At 38.0% G+C, this 21,333-nt stretch overlaps 1 protein-coding gene across 1 annotated transcript in view; it reads right to left on the bottom strand.

Moving 5' to 3' along the window:
- Positions 1-21,333, bottom strand: part of LRMDA (leucine rich melanocyte differentiation associated) — a 454,278-nt gene that overhangs the window by 137,339 nt on the left and 295,606 nt on the right. Inside the window, exon 4 of the mRNA XM_075072663.1 lies at positions 2,564-2,651. Coding sequence (XP_074928764.1) covers positions 2,564-2,651 — 88 coding nt within the window. The remainder of the gene's footprint in view (positions 1-2,563; positions 2,652-21,333) is intronic.

Genomic DNA, 21,333 nt, shown 5'->3' with positions numbered 1-21,333 from the left:
CATTCCAATGTTGCTGCTCTTCCTCCCAGCTCCAAAGAAGAATTAATTTACTGCGAGCACTGAGTTGTTTGCCAGCAGTTTAGACTCTGGTAAGAACGACCCTCCAGGGATGAATAAAAAGTGCTCACAAACTCATGGCCATTCTCCCTTTCAGTTTGGGTTGAAAAGTATTTCTGAAAGGTGCCAATATTTGCATATTAAGCACTGGAATAAATTGCCTAGGCAGGTTGTGGAATCTCCCTGATTGGAGATTTTTAAGAGCAGCTTAGACAAACACCTGTTAGGGATGGTCTAGATAACACTTAGTCCTGCCATGAGTGCAAGGGACTAGACTAGATGACCTCTCGAGTTCCTAAAATTCTATAGGTAACAGCTGATTCAACCATTTCACACGAGATTGAGACCATTCAAGATGAGAAAACCTTTGAAAGTGTGGATCAAAAATGGTGTGTTTACAGGTTGTTGGGTTTTTTTAATTGGAGATCTCTCCATTAATTCTAATTAAGCTTCCTTTAAGTCTGTGGGCTTAGACAACTTTTCTTACTTTTCAAGAACTAGTTAAGTGGTCCAGTAAATCCTGCTATCATGTTATTCAAAACTTTATTCATAGCAACTGGCATTCTGGAAAGGATTCTTAACTATTTTCTTGAGACGATATACATGTTGCTTGATGGAATGAGCCAGTTTTTGGGCCAGTTTTACCCCTTTTTTAAACAACATGCTCTCTTCCCACCCACGGTGGGCATAATTATAGTTAAACATCACGAAAAATTGCAGCAGATATGTTTACTATGCAAAGTGAGGAGGATTGGGGGGAATGAATTGCATAATTGTGTGTGTGTTAGGTTATAAATTCAAAATGCACTCCCTACCAAAAAGTGACAAGGAAAATCATTGTTGTGTTTATTTCTAATAGCAGAATTCTTCTCCCTTCTTGTTCACAGAGATGAACATCAAAGAAGGTAAAACTAGAGATTTTTGGGCTACCATTTCCCTCTTTCCCTCACATTCCATAGAAGGCAATGGGACTCAACATCTCACCTAGTTCTAAATGTGCAGCCATATAAAGATGTGCTCTTGCTGCCAGACACAGCCAAAAAGAACTGGATTACAAGAGAAACTGATCGATAGTTTAGGGTCCTAATCTGTAATACATTTCATCTGAATTGCCAGTCTGGAATATATTGGTCTAGTTTAAAATAATCTCTTTTACTGTTAGGCAATTGCAATGTTCGCTTGTTCTTGACGATATTTCTTTAATTTTCCAATTTTTTTTCATAATGGAACTTAACCAGCTAAACCAACAGCAGAATTCCAATCAGAACACAACGGCATTTACCGAGAAATTAAAGATGGGCTCAGGCCACAATAATACATCTCAACGGACTCCAGTTTTTACCATGTCTGGGGCACACTGAGATCCAGCATTTTGGTTCAGTCCTTTTTCTTTCTTTTTTTTTTTTTTACACACACACACCAGAAATGGTAGTTACTGCACATCATGAATGACAGACATGAAGAGAGTTTTAACACCTTCAATTTGCTTCACTTTCTGTTGATCTTCAGAAAAAGTCTAGCACGATCAGTCAGATTCAAGTAAGCTCTTTCACCTTCCTTGGAAGCATCAAGTAGTACTGGGCTGACTCACATTGTTCAGTCTCTCAATAACGAGCAGAAGAGGCTAAGTCAGTTTCAGTATCCAGAGATATATGGGAACCCAACTTAGGGTCAGTTCCTAAATATAAGACTGGTCTTGAATTAAGTAGTCTTTACAGAGCATGAGTATCTATTCAACAGGGGTATCTAGTTACTTTACATCAATCCCATTGGGAAAAGAGTTATAATTTTAAAACAATGTGGAATCCAATGAGCAACTAGGGGAATTTATATGGCTATTCCTATACTTGTTTCTGGCTGCAGAGTGTTACAAGGTTTTCTATGTTCTTTCCTTTCTGGAACAAAGGTGAAGTGGCTTGGAATGCTATCTTTATGGCAGCAACAGCCCTTTGCCTGTTTTCTGAACTTTGCTTCCCTAGGCATGCCGAAGGAATCTGAGAATTTGCCCAAGGTGGTTTAAGTGCTAAGGATCGGTAAAAAGGGAAATTGCACATTGATCCCCTTTTAATGTTGGAAAACAGAACAGAATCCCTTTTTATTGCAATATAAATGTGTTAACATTTTGAAATTGTAGCCCTAAATTGTTAAATTGCAAAATAACACACACTTCACAAATATTAGAATTTACAAATTCTTTCAAAATCACCAGCGCTGCATGTAATCATCTACTTAGCAATATTTAAGTACTCTAATCTCTTTATGTTTTTTTTTAAATCGCTAAATGTTATTATTCCATAGATTTATTTGCTTTCCCAGTAGACTACCTCTAAATCCTGTTTAATATGAGTTAAAATCTGTAGTCTTGACAGGTATGGTTTTCTCATCAACTGCTTGAAAAGCACAGTGTTCTCACTAAATGCCGATGCAGCAGTAATGCGTTCAGAAGGCCTTAGAGCAAAGTTTGCCATCTTGCAGTGGTTCATAGCAATAAAAGCTTAGTTCTTACCTCTGTGATTGGTGAGATCCCTGGATCCTGAAGGCAGTGGCGTATAGTGAGTCTTGGGTGAGACTGAGGCAGTGTCACTGGAGGAGGCCTGTATGATAAAACAAATATTATCAATACTCTAAAAGGAAAGTCAATGACTAAACAAAGATGCAAGATGAGCTATGTGATGTGATTACAGATGCAGAGAGTTGACAGTCATATACATCACTGATAAATAATCAAGGCGGAAAACGTAAGGATTTTAAATGTAGTTGCCAGTCCTCAAAAGGAAGTAGTTTAACTTTTCCTATAGTGATACTAGAAGTGTGTCACTAAACAAATATTTGAATGCACATCGCAACTTTAGAAAATGATACTTCCACTAAATCTTTTGACAACATTAAAAATGTCATTGTTAGTTCAATACGAGTTCATTTGCCTGCATGACAGTCATCAGTCAGCAGATTCTTTCAGCAGGATAAGAAGGTAGATTTCATTATTACCTCCTTTTTAAAAATAAAAACAAATACATTTTACACTACTCATTCCCTCACTGGGAAGATAAGTGGTTATGTCACAAATAAGAATGCTCATAATGCACTGTGCAAAAGAAATTAAATAGAATATACAGCTGTAAGGAAAAATAACCTGTATCAAAAGTTTGAGACATTTGAGAAGCCTGATTTAATCAAAAAAAACATATTTAGTACAGGGGAGAGACAAAAACAACCCTACGCAACACCATTCCAAACTTTCCCCACAATAAAGAAGAATTCCAGATCTTATGCCTTTGTCTGTTATCCAAAGGAAACACAGAGGTGTTTTAAATGCAGGGCAAAATACATTTTATCCAGTGAGACAGGGTTGCATCCCAAGGGCATATTATAAAGACCTGGCATTACAAAGACCAGAACAAGGACCTATTTATGCTTTTGAGTTACAGGGCAGCAAATGTTATTTTCTTGGAATGAGATCTTAAAGCAAAAGATAGGTCTTATTTGTGAACATGTATCATTCCCATAGGGTATTCCTTAAAAAGACAGCTTTATTTTCTCATTTAAAAAGTGTTATTTCACAGACACAGATTGCAAAACGTGTTAAAATGTGTGGGTTCTCTTTAGTGCCCCCTTCCCACAGTGCGTGGGGCGGATCCGATTTGTGCCGCCGCCTGGCGAGTCCTAGGATTAGACATTTGGAAAGAAACGAGATTCCCCCCATTGCTGGCAGGAGGTGACATTACATAATGACAGGAGAAGGAAATTCTGTGCAAAGTGGCAGGATGGAGATGCAAAGGAAAAGGCCAACCTACTGCATGACCTCAGCACTGGCCCTGCCCCAGGTCCCAGCATCAGGTCCCTTCTTCAGAGCATCCCAGGTGTAAAGAGCTAGTGGTGCAGTCCTGGTTCCAAGTGCGAGCACTTGGCTCAGTTGACCGTGCTGCTTCGGCTCCTGGCAGCATAGTAGCAGCACTTAGGGTTCACATGCAGTTAATAATCTCCAGGGCTTTCATGTCCTTTCCAGGCTAGTTAACGTGGTAGAGACGAAGCCCTTAGTTTTCACCACACTGTTTTTCCTACTGCTGCAACCCACTCATCTAGATGCAAAAATCAGACAGATGACTTTTTAGAGAAGATAAAACAAAGGGGAAGAAGAAATGCAACCATTAAGCTATTTCTTAAATCCAGTGACAATGTATGGGACGAGTCACGAGACAAGAGTAGTCATTGTCTACCGCATGATGTTCCGCAAGCACCCTTTGACTTGAGTACTTCTAATAAATCAAAGTAATCCTAGTAACCATTACTGTTTACTTGTAATGGTTTTGTAATCACTCAAACACTGTTTGACTCAGACTTTTTAATTGGACAGATATTTAAAAAAATAATTTACAAAGGCTGATGACAATTTAAATTTTAATGTAAAATGGGACAATAATGTTTTGGCTCAGCAGGTCTTCAAACATTTGGAAACACTGATTCCTTTATTTTTTTGAAAAGGTTACCAGAAATTAAACTATGATTGACACTGGTTTAGAAATAGTAATGATAAAAATAAAAATAAGGAATATATATTCTGTTTGATGTCTATGAACATTTAGAAACCCTTTTTTGTCATTCTTCTTGGACTTTTGTAGATGCTAATACAGCTTAAAAGGTAAGTGACTCAGTGGATTAGCATACTAGCCTTTCGCCTCTGGAGACCCATTTTCAGTTTTCACACAAGGTCATATGTTGGAATGATTTTTGCAGTTGCAGCTTGGTCCCTATCAGAAATCTAGCCACATCACTAAAACATTTCACTATTTAGCACAAAGGACATCTTACGACAAATACAAGACTCCTGAAATAGCAAGGACGTTACAGATCATGACAGGGATTCTATAGCTAATTCTTGCACAGCTTCTTCTCCCACTGCCTCCTGCAGTTCAGTACCATTATACCCTCCGACTTCATGAATACAAAGCTGAAAAGGCCACAGGCAGAGGCCACATCCTCAGCTGGTGACCAGTGTAGCTGCATTGACTTCATTTGAAATATGCCAATTTACACCAGCTGAAGATATAGACAAAAGAGTTCATACCTGTGAGATGTTGAATGACCTCCAACTCTAAATAAAGACAATGTGAGCTGAAGGCACTTGCCACCTCAACGGATCAGGCCTCCAAATTGACAAGCCACTAATGTTATACTTTGTCCCAAATATGAAGTACAGAGCATGTCTCCACTATGCTCTATCGTTTTATCTTAGCCAGGTAGCACTGGGTAAGATGAGGATAACTGTAATTATAATGTATTTAACATAAGATCTTTTCCCCCCAAAGTCTCTCCAAAAGCTCAAAATGGAGGAGGCCTCATATTATACATTCTAGATGTTATCTGTCTATTCAAGTACTCATATTTGGGACTCCGATAATAGTGAAGGTTTCTCTTTGGTACTTTTAATCTCAATTTAGGCTGTTGACAGTTTGATGATAGCTTTTCCTAAAATTACTGGAAGAAACTGCCTTTTCAGCAAATACCACTGACTGAGCAAAATTCAAGAGCTTCTAAAAAGGATATTGTAGTGAAGGGGTAATTTAGCTTTATTTCCAATTTTAGGAAAAGCAAGAAGAGGAAGATTTTTTTTTATTGGCATGTTGCTGCTGTTTTATATACAGTATGTAATTCCCTGCCAAGTATACAACAGTTTTTATTACTTTTCTGCTAAGTGTTAAGTTACAAAAGCTTTAATTCCATGGAATACCATATAGGGATTGGACAGTTTTGCACAAATGTCAACTGAGTGAAAATCCTGTATCAAGTTTTTGTGTAAGCCTGTGTGCTAGAAGAAGGAAGCCGCAAATTCTCTTCTTACAGTTTACTGAGAGGGTGCCCTAAGCTATTTTCCAAAGTGACTTGTACAGATTTATTATTCTTCATATTCACAAAAATATTTTGATGGTGATACCATTGACATGTGAGAGTTCTGTCTTCAGATAGTTCTGCTATTTGCACATGAAGTTCTAGTCACAGTGCTAAAATGACCTTGAATGGACATAACTTACAAAAGCTTAAAGGGAAAAAATGGGTGAAGAAGTGAGATTTTCTGTCTACTGAGAACACGCCAAAGAGTTCAATAAGAATGTTGCAACAGGTCACATTGATAATCTGTACCTTAGTATCTGCAAGTACAATGCATAAATTCAAAGCATGTGAGTAGTTTAAATGATGTAAATAGGATTACTCAGGTGCTTAAAGTCATGCACATGCTTAAGCACCCTGCCAAATTAGGGTCTAAACTGTTCTTCAGGAATATCCTCCATGGTTCTGTTGGAATAGGAACTGTAAAACTCAACTCTAAATAAACAAAATAGAAGACAAAAGTCTACCGGGATTTCAATTCAACACCTTTGCCAAAACTACATACTACCTATAAAGCTGAAATAAGAAAAAGCTTACCCATAAATAAAAATAGTTTTGATCATTTTAATTAGAACAATGGCAATTGCTTATGAAATTTTATATTCTGTTGAATCATTTGGTACTGCTTTATGTGCTATACTGCTGTATCCCAGTGAGACCTGTTAATACTAGGTATTTTTCTACTTGCTGCAGATAGAGAAATGCTAGGACAGGAATGGTCACTATTTTCTATGTTGAAATATTTACCCTTGAGATATGAGAAATAATCTTCATTTCTATGACATGTCATAAATTCTTCACACACACACGCTCACCAATAATTGTAATAGTCACTAATACACTGTAGCTGACAAGTTTTATAACACAGGAAGAAGAGCAAGTTGGCATCCTCCCTTAAAAGAATTCAGTGGCTATACAGAGCACTTACAAAAAGACATGGTTTATTAAGATCATTTTGCTAAATGCACAAGAAACTGATTTCCCCAGCAGAATACATTAAACTCAGGCATACTTTTCATTGGATATTATTGAAAGTAATGTAGTTCTAGAAGGCATTTTCTGGACATTACGAGAGCAGATCCAACAGAGAGATGGTGGAGAGCGTTGACATGTTTAGAAATGAGATGGAGTAGCTACCAAATTCTTCCACTATATATAAAAAAAAGTCTAGAAGCTATATATCTAACAATGTAGTTAAACAAATACTCTAAAAGACAACAATTCCACAATGCACTCACGATCATTCAGCTCTTATTGTGTACTTATGCCACACTTGCTCATCCTAAAATGAGATATTGTATGTAATGTACAAAAGTTGGAAACAGTGCTGTCTAGTTTCAGCAGCCTGTACTTTTTGTCTTATAAAGGAGGAAGGTGTGGGAGGGGAAAAGGGAGACTCTAGCCTTTATCCTTTCTCAAGAATAAATAGGAGTTGATATATCTCTTGCCATATTAATACATATCAAGATATATAAATAGACCTTGGTATCTCTCTTCCTCTCATATAAATACAAACATGGACACATACTCAGGTCAGGGTGATAAACCTCACAAATATGTGAACTATATGTCACTGACATTTACCCATCTACATGTGAGAAAACAATGAACCGAGCAAAGATTTAGGAAAATGGTATGACCTGACAAGTAGTATCAGAATGGCTAGTTTTCAGTAATAAAACAGGAAAAGGTTAGAATTAAGAGTGTAGGGTTTAATAAGAAATACTGGATATAGGCCAAAGTTACTCTTGCATATATAGTTTGCATGTCAGTTCTGTAATTTTTTAAGCATCTGGGGATGCTTAAAAGCTCTATCCATCGCAATGTGTTTTTCCCCTCAGACTTGATCTTCTGCATTTTAATGGTACACTACAAGGCCCATCCTTTTAAAAAGACTGCTGAAGTGAACATTGTTTAGGGTAATGTATAGAGAAAGTGTGGCCTTTGTTTTCTATTTGTGTTGTATGATTATCTACTATTCTTGTGTTTTGTGGGATTGCTGTTTATTTTCATATACTGACTCACAGTATTTAACAAGGCTGGTCAAATTTACCTACTGTGTCAGAACGGTGCCTTTTGTCATTTTATAAATTTATATTTAAATGAAAATGATAATAAAAATGTAAGATAGTACTGTGTCATCATCAACCCAACAATATCTATATCATCAAATGCAAAGCTCAAGTTCATTAAATAAATCTTGTTAGTTTCTATGACTTTCCATCGCATACACTGCAAAAAAAAAAAGACGAAGAATGCACAAAATCACTGCATTACCCAGTTTCTGTAGTTATTAAACCATTTCTCCCAAAATGTCTATGAAAATACGATACTGGGAATAATGATTCTGACGTCCTCTGTAAAGCACTTTGAGATTTACTGATGCTAGCATTACAGTAGAGCTAGGTATTATAATTATTATATGATATTTTATTACAGTATATGATAGTATATTCTATTATTATGCATAGGGATCAACTCACATTTGCTTTTTTAAGTCCTTTTCTTTCCTCTTTCAGTGTTAAGATTTCTGTTGTAAATATACTTAAATAGTGTACTCAGTGCTTGACAATGTAATGTTTTAACAGATATACTATTTTAAAATCTTTATTACTATTATTATTATTGTTGCCTACATACATCTGTTTACTTTGTTGGAGTCATACTGGCACAGACTGTTTCTTACCATACATTTGTACAACACCAAGCACCATAGAGCCCTGATATTAGTTGGGGGCGGGGCGGGGCAGGGAAGCTCCAGCTGCTACTATATCAGAAAAAATTAACACTGAGTCCTTAAGTATTCCACATAACAGGTAATGAGGCACATGAAAAAGATAAACATTTCTTAAAACTGTTATATTGGGGGAATTTAATTTATTTTGCCATAAACTTTAATATTAACTCGGGAAATATACTGAGAAGTTGACAGCTTTATTTCTCAACTTGAAAGAAGACGACAGAATTAAGGAGACTTTAAGAACTGACAAGGCTGGGCTTATCAGAGCTCTTACTATTTAAGGCAGACTAGGAAAGGTCTCATTCAGGACAACTTTACTGTGAACTAGGTTAAAGGTCAGAGAAAGGTCAAACAACTGCCATGACTGATACCAAGACCCTGTCATGTTTCAGAGAAGCCAACAGGTGGCATGGCATGACTACACAGGGAAGTTTGCTTTGCTTAATGACATCGGAAATATTTTTCATGCTGAACTTGTAACTGCAGATCCCACTTCGGGGGATTTGTGTTGGTAAATCTGTAGCATAAATTAGAGTCATTTTGATTATGAAGAAATACCAGCTGCATGGCATTATCACAAGTTGTCTGATCCTTCCAGGCTTAATGAGATGACCTACTTACCCCACATAAAAATAGTGACTTGTTTCAAAATCTGTTTTTAGACATTTGACCACAGTAGGGAACAAACAGCACCTGAATACTATCCTGGGAGCGGGGGGAGAACTGCATTGCCCAGTTTATAAGTCTTAAGAATGCTCATGTTTTAAGCAAATTGTGCTTGTGATATTTTGCGAGTGTTACTGAAAATGAGGCTATTTTTAACATGACTCTTGCAAATAGGTACTCAGGTCGTTGGTTTTTTTTTTTTCTTCTTTTTAATTCTTTTAATTAAAAATAGCAACTATGAAAATGTTCCATTAGAATGACATGCAGCCTGACCTCTCTTAGCTAGTACACTGTTTTAGTGTATAATTACAAGTATCTTATTATTAGGAATTAAAATGTAGGGGAAGGGTCTACCAATTTTATATTATTATTAATGAACAGAATCCATGAGACAAGAAAGAAGGGCAGATGTCAGTAGGATAAAGGCTTTACTCTACTTCACTTTATTCTTGTATAGCAACCTGAAACTTTCAATAAGAGAGCTTGAACCACATCAAAAGTCAAGGCTTTTTCAGACCAGTAGGTGAATCTACAGTCACTTCTATAACGATGCAAAGAAAGAATTACAACCTTCACAGTACTGAAGTGAAGTAAAGTACAAGACAAAAACTAAAGGAGCAACACTTTTGCACCATCCAAGAGGTAAAGGAATCAACTATACCTTGACAGATGGCTACCAAAGCTTCTGAGAAATATTGGCACCCAATTAAACTAAAAATAAAATAGAATGTGTGTATGTTTATTTCCTGAATTCCCTATGCACAGGGGTAAAACCAAGAATTGGACAGTGCTGCAAAATGCTCGTTCCACATAGTGGCTGGATATATTGTACATCTACCACATTGAACCCAATTTATAGAGACCAATGGTTAAAGAAAACATAAATAGTCTTGTTATTCTTGGAAATCAACCATTTTTCTTCAAACGCTGGTGGAAGTAAAGGGTGGACTGTAATTCAGCTCAGACAGTCCCCTTTGAATCATGGTTTGAGAAATGCCAAAAATTAAATAATTCTGCCATCCAAATTAAATATAGCTACTGATTTTTTTCTTTTAAAACTTGAATACTTGAATAATTAAACATTTATCCAACATTTATTTCAATGGTAGAAGAAAATATTGCAACATTTCGGAGAGTCTTCAGTTTAACGAATAGTACAAGTGTCTCACTTATAATCAAGAGTGCAAGGTGGAGCTTCACAAGTATCTCTTCTGGGGAGTTTTATCAGGTTACTTTCAGATTTGATGCTATTAATAAAAATCAGAGGATTTATTGTGGTTGTTGGAAGACACAGAGAACAGTGATCTTCTGATTTGGGGTAAGCATCACAGCTCTGAATCTATAGCCACAAAGGAAACACTTTCATTTATTTAAATAAACGCAGGGCTTAACAAAACTTATGGCATCTGAAAATGCCTTTTCCTCATTTTTATGTATAGGAGACAATCACTTAGAAACCACATCTGAATTTGCTATAATTTTTGGTTTCCTAATACAAAATTGCAAGGTTAGGGTAGGTTGGGTATAACTGGATCAAAAATGTAAATGAACATAAGAGAATTCTTATTCATTTAGGCTTAATTGACTGTAATTGATATATCTGGTGTGCTGCCAAATCTAACCATTGTGAATAGTACCTAATGTATGGACATTATTTTTGGACTATTGAATGTCAGAAAATAATGAGCTGGCATTCAGCTTTGGTGAATCAGACCCTGAATTTTCATCTAAGAGCAGTTTTGAATTATTACTGGAGATAAGGTGTAAATGTGCAAGGGAATTTTATCCATGTTTCTTCCATGAATCATAAATGAGGGAAAAATTATAGTCTAAATTGCACTTAAAAGGAATAAAGTCTTTTCATGTCATACATGATTTATCAAAATGATCTCATTTTAAGGGTACTGTGGTGTATCTTGATTAATAACATTAGTAAGCATGATGAATAGCCTCTTTAATGGTAACGCAGAATGTATTGGCAAAATCCCTACTACTACCAGAAAGGATGGGAAGTAAAATATGCAGTGGATAGTTACTTGCAGATACAGCTTAAGTAAACTCTCTCCGTGGTATTTTGCACTGAGAGGCCCTTTGATATTTGTTCACTTGAATTTATGTATTGGCAGTGGACAATTTATCGTCAACCCCGTTTTCAAAATGAATAATGAATTTTACATTCTATGGCAGCTCAAACCACTAAGCAAGTCAATTGGTTACCAGTTCACTGCAAAACAAGTTGAACTGTGAACGTACTGTAAAAGTATGTAGTGCATTAAGGTCTTTCAAGCTACCTCTGGAAAAGGGCATATTACCTTTCAAGAACATTGGCCCTGTCCCCTCATGACCTATTTCAATATCCTCTTCACGTTTTGCTTTAATATCCTAAATACTTCACTCTTGTATTGCTCCCTCCCCTCTTTTTTTAAGCTGCTCCAGTCTGCCCTAACTAATTTCCTTTTGGGCTGATAGATCAGAAGCCTTCCTACCACTGTTCCTTTTAGACCTGTGAAGCCCTCCTCGTAATCCTGCTGCTTGTCCACAATTAATCTTTCAAGTTGCCACATTATTAACACTACCACCCACAGACAGAGGATGCCTGAGCCTGGCTGGATACTAGCTCCCCACTGGAGTATCAAAGATGTCAATCACACGCTAGTCAGAAAGTTGCCTGCTGTCAACATCAGAGGTTTTCATCCTCTCCTACCCACTGATCAAACATTTTTCTTCAGAAGATTAATTCAAAGTCTCCACCCATTTCCTCCCATATCCTCTTTCCCTTTTTGCTTTACTCAATGATCCATCTTCTGTATGAAAAAGGAAGCAGTGAATAATAGAAATCTTTTCAAAACAAAAGTTAGGTGAAAGTAAATTTAAATCCCAGCTGTTGTCAACCTTCTTTTTCCCATTTAAACACCTTAAAGCAGCCTGGATTAGGCCTAGCCTGAAATGACTTTCTTTGATCAAAGGCCCCAAGACTACACAAATATAATCACAAGGCAGTGACTGCTTCTAAGCAGCCTGAATTGATTTGTTTTACTGTAACATATAATACATGTATAACAACAGTACATTTGTTTCCTTGACTTTCAAGGCCTCTCTTTCAATTTATATCACTTGAAGCCAAGTATTTTAGGAATCATATTTAGCACTGATTTTCTTTTTCAAACTATGGTGAACTGCCAGAAAAAACTGACTTTGATATGTTGGGCTAAAGAATATTTATTTTTAAGATTTTTTAAAAAGTATCTATAATTGACGGAACAAGCAGCTGGGGAAGACTCTGCTAGTCAGATCAAGTTTAAGTGAGTGGGCTGGGAAGGAAGGAGGAAGAGCCCTCAGCACTGTAATCTCCTCTGTGATAATAGACCAGATTCTAATATTTTCACTCATGCTAAGTGGCTCCTTACTCCTCCATTAGTTCAGTACCATTCAACATAATGAAAACTAGAATCTGATCCTAAAGGAAGCACCAGAGCTACAAGTTCCAGCAGCATAGTGTTGTCTGTTACTGGAAAAGGTACAGATATGAGAAATTAAATACAGTAAAATGGTATTGCAGAAAGCAGACCCATTTATATAATCCAGTATGAAGCGTATCCATTGCATAACCTGATTTTGGATTTTTAAATAAGAATAATTGATTTGAGATGGCTTCACAGGACAAAATTTTACTTTTAAAGCATACTGGTACCCACAGGAGATAGATCTGAGGTCAGAGTAACTATGAAATTGACATAATAATTCAAGTGATCGGATTAGCGCTTGCCAATAGTTGGCAAAATAAACTCAAGCTGCAGTTCAATGATTTTCAACTAAATGGCAGAGAAAATAAAACCAAACAATCAAACTATAAATTCTCCTGGATCCTTAATTTTCCCACGATTGTCATTAAGTAAACCAGGAAAATATCCCACCGGCGACAAGCATTTAATGGCCCAACAAAATACACAATAGACAAGCAGAGCATGCTGACCTTGAGTTGCTCTTCCAAGTTTGGTTAAAATGTAGTCCATAGAAGAAATGTTTAAGTGTGTGACACGCTAAGATGTTTTGTGTTGTCTTAGACTTTCTATTAATGTTCCTGTTTATGTTTCTGTAAAGGAAGCTGAGAATGCAGCCTATGTTCTTTTTTCCATTTTATTGATGGCATGCGTATATGCGCACACACACAAAATATTCTAATGGTGTGTCAAAGTATCAGAGGGGAAAAAAACTATTAAACAGTACAAAAAAATAAGCCTGTGTCAACAACTGTGCAAGTCTTATACAATTATTCCTTGAGATGTCGTGTACGGAAAACCACAAATGCACTTCTAGATGTGCAGATGCAGGCTCCTCTCAAGAGCATTAAGCCTGTGCTCCCAATTTATTCTTACCTTAATTCCACGTTTATTACATTTCCTTCATTACATTATATCATGCAACCATCTCTCAGGACTTAAAGAACAACATTCAGTCCTTTGTAAAAGGTCATCATAACTCAGAAAGAAGTTGCAAAAAGATGGGTAGGTTTCAAATGTGCATGTAAATAAATTAAGAATGTGTAAGATTTTAGTATCTCTGAATTCCATTCATTTTCCATAATGTTTGGCCTTTGTACCCTTCACCCGCTATATCACATCTACAGATGGCCGGCCAAATTCTTCCATCAGATGTTTATGTCCAAATCCCAATGAAGTAGATGGGACTTACGTGCACTAAGACATAACTTGAAAGAGGATATATTGTCACCTCTATACTTTGTTTATGTTGGTACATCTATCCTTAATCCACCATAAATTGTTTTTGCACTATTTTCGTATGAAAAAAGCCAACACAAAATACATTGCATTACATTCAGTATTGCACCATACAGCCATTTGCAAAGTGCTTTATCTGAACTCCAGGGTTTAGCCAGCAGGAGGTGCTCAGCAACAAGACATCCAAAGAGCAATTTCATTTTCTGAATGTAAATCCAATAGTTGCAAATAATGCTTAATCTTTAGAAATCTGTGAGCCAGGGTACCTCTGAGTCTATATTAGATAATAGTGCATAGTACCATATAGACTATACAGACACATATATACATATTTACACATGCATACATATTGCACATATACAAATAAACTTTTACACATATACAGTGGAATCCTCTACTTATGTTAACAGAACTTCACTATATGCAATGATTCACTGTTACCAGTGCTGTAGTGGGCACCGGTCAGTGCACTGAAGAAATCACAGACCATCAGTCTATCGGTCTATAGATGGATTTCACTGTATTTGAGTTCAGTATAAGTGAATTCCTTTGGATACCATAAATATATCACATTTTAGTCTTTGAAATACAGAAGGTCTATAAACTCTTCAATTCCCTTGCCCACTTGATTTCCAGGGGTCATCAGATGTCAGCTTAGAACCAGCAAGGAAAATTGCTTTCGTGGCTATTCCACAGAAGAGGACATATAACACTACCATATTTTCAGAACATATACAGGCAATGGCAATCTGGGAAGAGAGTTACTGGGTATATTATTTTATACAACAGACCTAAGTCCAGTAACTTGCAATATCAAAGAATTATCTTTGCTTTTCAGTTTGTTATGCAATGCTGTCTCACTTTATAAATTAATGATTTTTTCCCTCTGACATATGAATTATAAAAGGTTAATCTACATGAAAATTAAAGTCTGCCCTAAAGAATAAAGGTTAACATTAGTTTGGTAACTATTATTCAGCTATGTTGCTCTCCTTGCTTAACAGACATGGGAATTAAAAATTTGGGAAGGTTAAAAAATGCTTTTAAGTAGTCTTCCTACAGGCATGTGGGAAGAAAACTGAGCTGGAGCTAAGCTTCTTGTCAGACAGCTAAATCAGCAGAAGGGGGTGCTATAGTGTAACCTATTTAAGATGCAAATAGAGTAACTTTTGTAACAGCAGATTAAAGCAAGCATTTTATTCACTTGGCATGCCCACAGTGTACTGAACGTTGGAATCAGGCTTGTCACTGCACACCGCAGGTTATTAATAGCGCTCAGAACAGTGTTGCTAAATGTGCAAGTTAAAAAAGCAAATAAACAAAAATGGATTTATCTGTGGTATTTGTTCTCTGGCAGAATTCAGCAAGGCCCTGCCTTTCACAGAAGATTTGTTAATTCAAGACCACAGAGGCTCAAAGATTTTCCTTTTTCCATGCATCTGATTGACAACCACCTACTGCAGTCAAAAGTTCTTCTAGTATAAGTGAGCTATAAACCTAGCATTTTAGAGAGAGACAGTGATTATTTTCAACCTAACCAAGCAAATATAAAAACAGGGCAAGTTGGAGAGAATCTATGGAATATGACAACTACTTTCTAATGGGTCTTTTTGGATTCTGTTGCTCTGGTGAACTACCAGCATGTGAGAAAAGACAAAATCTAAGGCTTTTGCAGGACCAAATCAACACATTGCACTGTGGCTTTACACTTTATTTTCCTACATTGGCAGGTGTTAGACCAGCAAGTGGGTTTCCTCTCCCTCTACTCAAGCCAGTTCCTGTTTTCTTCATCTCGATCTCTCGGAGACTCATCAAAAACAGGATTTAATTACATCTCAAAAAAAGGGGGCAAGAGTGTAAACATGACTCCTTTTTATCTCCTGATACATCTGGACAAGTAGACAATGTGCTAAAACAAAATAAATCTGCCCTGACAGTCACATCAAAGGGTTCAGCTAGGGGCTTGCAGCTACTTAAGGCACAGGAATGTTGTTGCTAAGCATCGCTCTACAACCTATCAGTCCCTTAAAGAAGAGCTTTTTTCTTTCAGAGGGGGATGAGGAAAGCTCGAGAGTGGGAACCAGACTGCAAAGGGAGATTGGGGATTTTGGAGGATTTTGGAGCTTAAAGTGAATTGTGAGAAGAAAGGGGTTTTTGTTTTGTTTTGCCTCTTGACACACAGTCTACTTTTTTGGGTGGAGGATGGAGGAGGAGGTAAAACATATGGATGAAACATCTTTTTAATTTTCCCCTTTAGATCAGCACAGGATATCACAGACTTTGCCTTTTTGTCAAATCCCTGTTCTTACAGTAGTATATCTGAAAGAGAAAGACTGTGACCAAAAGCAATAGGATACTTGAGCTGATTGTTATTGAAAGCATATTGCAAAATGTGTGCCTTGCCCCCATTTCATTCAAACATTAGGTAAATATACATAACTAAATATAGGAATTCAGCTGGAATATCAATGTCTAATCATCTCACTACCCAGTAAAGGGAAACTTTGGATGCAAACCCGATTTGAGGCTCATTTGCTAGTAAAATCTATTCCCTATAGTGAGTGGCCTGACTTTAAATCTTTTTGTCTCTAGTACGGAGCTCTAAAGGGCTGATTTTGACACGTGTTGAGGAACCACAACTCTGAATGAAGTCAATGGGAGGCAAGAGCATGCTAAAAAAAAGTCATTTTCCCCCATTTTTATTATAACCATAGCATTGGCAAAATGGGAGATTACAATTGCACCAAGAGATTTAATAATACTCCCCCACTTATGCTGGTGGATAAAGAAATATATATTCGGTTGGAGATAAGATACCAAGCATGAAAAGTACGACCTTAAAGAAATATTTTCAGCTTTTGTTGCTGTGTTCTGAGAAACAGAGTCATCTATGAAAAGTTTATTAATACATTATTAAAACCAATAACAGATCCTTCCCAGTACCACTGAGAGGTGAAAATACTATAACTATCTACCTATGCCTTTAAAAAAAACATTTTAAATGTAAAAATGGTCATCGTCTCCCTTTTTTATGAATTAAACAAAGAAAATTCTGAAACAGCTTCATTCTACATGCACGGTAGCTATCAACATGAACAATTACTGAGCCTGTGATATTGCACAAATAAATAACACTTAGCATTATCTTCAGCACTATCATATTTATTAAAAAGTGACTGACGGCAGTAGTAACGATTTTTACTGTCCCATATAGCTCTTATTTTCTAATTAAACAGGAGGTTATTTCCACTGCTAACAGAGCCATTTGTCTTATTTGAGTATTACATAATATTTTTTGCAAGCCAAGCCTGACTATGAAAAGGAGTGTTCTGTGTGGTGAACTGTGGCTCAAGTTGCTTTACTGTTTGGTAATCATGGAAATGGGCCATTTTGTGGTGTGTTAATAAATAAACTTTTTGCAATTTCTCCTAAAACATGACAAAGCTCATACTTTGTCCTACCCTCTAGCTTCAATACAAGGGCAATGAGCTGTATTATTAAAGATATAGGTCAAGCAAACCTGACGAATTCAATCCTGTGGGATGCTTTAAAAACTGTTGTCATATTACTGAGATCATTCTGCTGCTCCTAATTATTCCTCTTGGTTGCTTCACATTTCAAGTGATTTCTCTCACACTTATGTCAAAATTTATAAGCTGCTCTGTGTAACAACACTACATTATTTCCTCACTTGTTATGGTAATATAGAACAGAGACTAGGAGAATGCTTTAATCTATCTGACAAGGATAATGTAGTCTAGAAGCGTAATAAACTTTGTATTTTACCAGGTTTTTTTTCCTACTCAGAAACATTTCATATAGACAGACAACTTAAAAAAACCTAATTGCTACAATACCCTCTTACCTCAGTTCCTTTTTAAAAAGGAAAATGTTTCAGTGTTAAAGTGTTCATGCCAATAACTCATGCACCCTCCTTACTTCCAGGTGTGATTACTATTGTGCAACATGCGGACTGTTCAATAATACTAGTTATTATGGTGGTGACACTATTTTCATAAGATCAATGCATTTCACACACAGCACACCAATACTTGCAATCAGCACAAGGGCTGAACTTCCACACTCCAGTAACACAGCTCAGTCTAACTAGCACAACATTTATATTGCGCTAGGCAACTGGTGATGGGCCGAAGATAAAAATCAGCTTTACGTATTAATTTCCTTTTCTATAGCATTGCCCATCTCTCAAAGACATCTACAATTTGGGGAAAGATGCCAACAGAAGAATTGATGGAGGACTTGAGTTGTAAAGCTACTGGAGGGGTGCCTCACAGTGGGGGTTAGACAGAGGAGACAGAGTTTCATTAGGAGTATACTGCAGGATACTCAAGGCATCCAAAAGGTCATTCACCTTGGAGAGAAATACTAACAAAGATTAAAGTTATGCACACAATCTACACTATGCATAATTGATATATGGCTTGCACCCATCTTGACATTTCCATGGTGTCCTCACTTTTGTTGCTATACTTGTAGGATGTTCAGAGGCCCCCAAAAGGACTTTCAGGCATCAGCAGATATTGCAACATTTTGGCAGAATTGTACCAAACAAACAAACAAACAAAAACACACCACACCAAACCAATCTCCACACTTTTTTCCCCTTACAACATGCTGATATAACATTATGATAGTGTAACAGCTAACTCCACAGCATCAAATGAATGTGCTAACACGGCAAGCCGAGGAGCACTGGCTATAGTGACAAATTTTTAACAGTAAGTTTTGATACCTGGTGATTTTTCTTCTCCAAATACCAGGCTCACTGTTCATATTGTGGTTCTTCCTTGGCTCTGCACCATCAGAAGGCAAGATCATCTCTATCAATCACTAGGAGAGATTGGCTTCCCCTTTTGGAGTCTCCCTAGAGCAGTGATGCTGAACCATTTCAGACTACTGTACCCCTTTCAGGAGTCTGATTGGTCTTGCATACCCCAAGTTTCACCTCACTTAAAAATGATTTGCTTGTGAAGTCGGACATAAAAATACAGAAGTGTCACACCACACTAATACTGAAATATTGCTTGCTTTCTCATTTTTACCATATAATTATAAAATAAATCAATTGGAATATAAATATTGTACTTACATTTCAGTGTGTAGTATATAGAGCAGTATAAACAAGCCATTGCTTGTATGAAACTTTAGTTTGTACTGACTTCACTAGTGCTTTTTATGTAGCTTGTTGTAAAACTAGGCAACTATCAGGATGAGCTGATGTGCACCTGGAAGACCTCTGCATACCCCCCAGGGGTATGTGTACCTCTGGTTGAGAACCACTGTCCTAGAGAGACTTCAGGAAGGAAAAGAATGATTCAAGATGATGCACAGGATGCTGTAGCCCACATCCCGGTCTAAGGATGGAAGAATTGGGAAATTCCACCCAGAGATAGGAAAATGCATGAGGTCTAACTCCTAAGGGGATGAACTCAGACACCAGAAAGGGGACAGAGGTGCAGTCTCTTAACCTAGAGAGATTCCTACCAACAATTTGGTGAGTAGGAAGGCAGACTACGTCTGCAGGTGCCTCTCCATCTTTGTTACCATTGTCTTACTCTCTTTCTGTAACCCTTCTGCCCCTCTGAGTTGGCAGCAACAAGGGCCAGGTTCAGTATCCAGGGGTTCCGTTTCAATAACACCATGCATAACCGGCTCGAGCCCCCACCCAGTGACCTGGGACACTTACATACCATACCCTCCTGGGCGCCTCTAGGAGGCAATACTTCCCCTCTCGCAAGCACGGAGTCTGAGTGTAGCGAAATCTTTTTAATAAAGGAAGGAATCAATGCGGCATCCCATTGGAGAAACACCACAAACAGAGTTATAACACAAACCATAACCACCCCCCCCAGTACATTTGGCAATGTCCTTTTCCCCTTAGGGTCTTAAGTCCAATCACTCCAAAGTCCAACAACCCAAAAGTCTCTGGTCAATGCCACCCCAGAATTCAAGAGTCTATCTGTAGAGGTCCCTCCCCCCAGCCTGGGTGAAAGGGGCACCTTACGTGGTCCAGGGCCAACTGCCCTGCCTCTCCGTGGGTTCTGCTTCCGCCTTCTCCACGAACTGCTCCGCCTTACCAGCCACTCCACTCTGCTCCTCCGGCCGTCCTCACAAACTGCTCCGCTCCACCAGCTGCCTCGTGAGCTGCTCCAGTTGTCCCAGCAAACTGCTCGGCTCCGCTCGCTCTGTGGGCTGCTCCACACGCCCCACAGCTACTCCACTCTGCCAGCCGCTCCACTCCACCAGCTGTCCTGTGGTCCGCTCCAGCCATCCCCATAAACTGCTCCACTCCGCCAGCTGCTCTGTTCCACAGTATAGCTTCAGGCTCCCCCACTAGTTAGCACAGTACTCAGTGCTCCCAGCTCAGTAATTTCAGCTCTTTTGTGATTTCAGCTCATAGTGATCTCAGCACATAGTAGGGGAGCCCACTGGTAGTGCACCATTAGCCCAAAGTGAGTTCAGCTCAGCAACCTGTATCTAGAGTCTTAAGGGAATAAAAAATCAACTCTGACATTCCACAGTGGAGAGAGGAGGGGGTGCAACTGATGCTTCTAGCTCCACAAGGAGCCTGCAGCACCAGGCACAAATACCTGTCCCCAACCTCTCTCCCTTCACAGGGTTTTGGAACCCATGTCCCTTGTCTAGCAAGTACCACCCAACTGAGGTTGAGTCATTTCTGTCACAAAGCAGTCCCACAGCTCGGCAGTCTGGGATGGGGTAGGCGTGCCTGTGCAAATATTTGAGATTTCGCATTCCAGACATTCTTTCCACACTTCCCATACTTCACCACCAGATGTAAGGGTACAGTTCATCCTGACTCTGCTTACATTTCTATAAACAGTTCCCTTCCCAATAGTAGACTCAAATGGTCCAGAGCGGATAACTTTGCAAGAAATCAGCGGAAGAGATGGGGAGAAAGTGTTTTGTCAGGGATTCTTCCTCTTGATCCCCACCAGAGAACTTCAACTTTTTCAGCGGAGGAGGAAGATAAAGAATGTGTTTTTGTGACTAAGGGATTTTCTCATATATGATTTTTGTTTTTTCCTTCCTGGATAAGAGTTCCTAGATGACCCCGAAAGCACAGACCACCAGACCTCTATATTTAACTTTGAGAAAAGGCCATAAAGTTCCAATGGATCAGAGAAAGTTCCAGTCCAATTTTATGTTTCTGCAATGGCTCGGCAAGAGAAGACCAAGACCCTCTCTATCTTCTGGATTGATGCT

Source organism: Chelonoidis abingdonii, chromosome 15, assembly GCF_003597395.2.
Source record: "Chelonoidis abingdonii isolate Lonesome George chromosome 15, CheloAbing_2.0, whole genome shotgun sequence".
NCBI classification, from domain to species: Eukaryota; Metazoa; Chordata; order Testudines; family Testudinidae; genus Chelonoidis; species Chelonoidis abingdonii.
This window is presented reverse-complemented; position numbering and strand designations above follow the sequence as displayed.